The 1,821-nt window shown below is 38.1% G+C and overlaps 1 protein-coding gene across 1 annotated transcript; it reads left to right on the top strand.

Annotated features, from left to right (window-relative positions):
- Window positions 1–595: 595 nt before the first annotated feature.
- Window positions 596–1,553, top strand: LOC100617279 (putative olfactory receptor 2W6). The gene has a single exon (XM_007483883.3). The coding sequence runs from the start codon at window positions 600–602 to the stop codon at window positions 1,551–1,553; it is 954 nt and encodes a 317-aa protein (XP_007483945.3). The 5' UTR covers window positions 596–599.
- The last annotated feature ends 268 nt before the right edge of the window (window positions 1,554–1,821 follow it).

Below are 1,821 nucleotides of genomic sequence, written 5' to 3'. Positions count from 1 at the left end.
ATATATCATAATTTGTATATATTTTGTTGTTTTTTTTCTTTCCCACTAAATTGCAAGCTCTTTGATAACCAGCACTGTCTTTTATTTCTTTTTGCATCCTCAACACTTAGCACAATGGCTGGTACATATTATGTGTTTAGGTATTCCTTATTGATTTATAGCATTCATTTATAAGTTTATCTGGATCAGGTTAATCTCCAGTCTTGCAATACCTACATTCAAGAGTTGCATTGGAATCTATAGTGGATTTAAATCTTTCACCAAGGTCACCACTATTCTCTCACAACTCCATTATGTAATTAGTCTGAAATTTTCCATGAAAATATCTTTCCAATAAAGCTGAAGTGAATTAGATGCAGTAAAAGAACTAAAATTCCCTGTAATTTTCCCTCATCAATTTCTTGGCTTTTCTTCATTATATTTTCCATGTTGTACCTTTTGTTTTCCTCTCAAAATCTATCTTTTCTCATATTTTAATGTTCCATAAACTGTCAGTTCTTGGGAAATATGAGATGAGTTTACACATTTTTTCTGTTTTTTTTTCTGAGGTAGAGATTCATTAATATTTCTGTTCTTCTTGCCCACACAGGTGGTACAAGATGAGAGCAATGGAAAAGATCAATGATAGTTCAGAATACGGCTTTATCTTGGTGGGCTTTTCTGATCGTCCTAAATTGGAGCTGATTCTCTTCACTATCAATTTGACTCTGTATTCTGTGGCTGTTTTAGGCAATACAACCATCATTCTAGTGTCCATATTGGACCCTCGACTGCATACTCCTATGTATTTCTTTTTGGCCAACCTTTCCTTTCTGGACCTCTGTTTCAGTACTAGTTGCATCCCACAGATGCTTGTCAACCTCTGGGGTCCAGATAAGACCATCAGCTATGCAGGTTGTGCAGTCCAATTATTTTCCTTTCTCTCAGTAGGAGGGATTGAGTGCATTCTCCTAGCTGTCATGGCATATGATCGATATGCTGCTGTTTGCAAACCACTGCACTATATGGTCATCATGCACCCCCGTCTCTGCCTACAGCTAGTGGCTGTTGCCTGGGGTAGTGGCTTAGTCAATGCCATTGTCATGTCCCCATTGACCATGACACTTTCACGGTGTGGCCGACGGCATGTCAATCACTTCCTCTGTGAGATGCCAGCACTAATCAAGATGGCATGTGTAGATGCACGAGCAGTGGAGATGCTAGCCTTCACCTTTGCTATCCCCATTGTCTTGATGCCCCTCTTTTTCATCCTTGTCTCCTATGGCTACATTGCTGCAGCAGTGATCAGGATTAAGTCAGCGGCTGGACGGAAGAAGGCCTTTAACACTTGCAGTTCCCACCTCACTGTGGTCTCCCTCTTCTATGGGAGCATCATCTATATGTATATGCAGCCAGGAAACAGCTCTTCCCAGGACAAGGGAAAGTTCCTCACCCTTTTCTACAATTTGGTCACCCCTATGTTGAATCCTCTTATCTACACTCTAAGGAATAAGGAAGTGAAGGGAGCACTGAAGAAGGTTTTTGGTAGGCAAAAGGAAGCAAGAGAGAGGTGAGAATTTTGGAATGATTGGGTGAAACATAAAATAAAAATTAATTAGGATTCTTTTGAAGTAAATTCCTTTGTTACTACTATTTCTCATCAACCAAATTTTCCTTTTCACTTTTCAATTCAAATATCTATTAATTTTTATCTTTACTGTTGCTTGATGTTTTCATTAGTGATAAGACTTAAAGCAAAGTGGTATTATTTTAGTTTATGTGTCATCCTTTCCTTTATAGATTTTAAGATAATTTTAAAATTCTTTCACTTCATGTTCTCTA

Source organism: Monodelphis domestica, chromosome 2 (genome assembly GCF_027887165.1).
Source record: "Monodelphis domestica isolate mMonDom1 chromosome 2, mMonDom1.pri, whole genome shotgun sequence".
Taxonomy (NCBI): domain Eukaryota; kingdom Metazoa; phylum Chordata; class Mammalia; order Didelphimorphia; family Didelphidae; genus Monodelphis; species Monodelphis domestica.
This window is presented reverse-complemented; position numbering and strand designations above follow the sequence as displayed.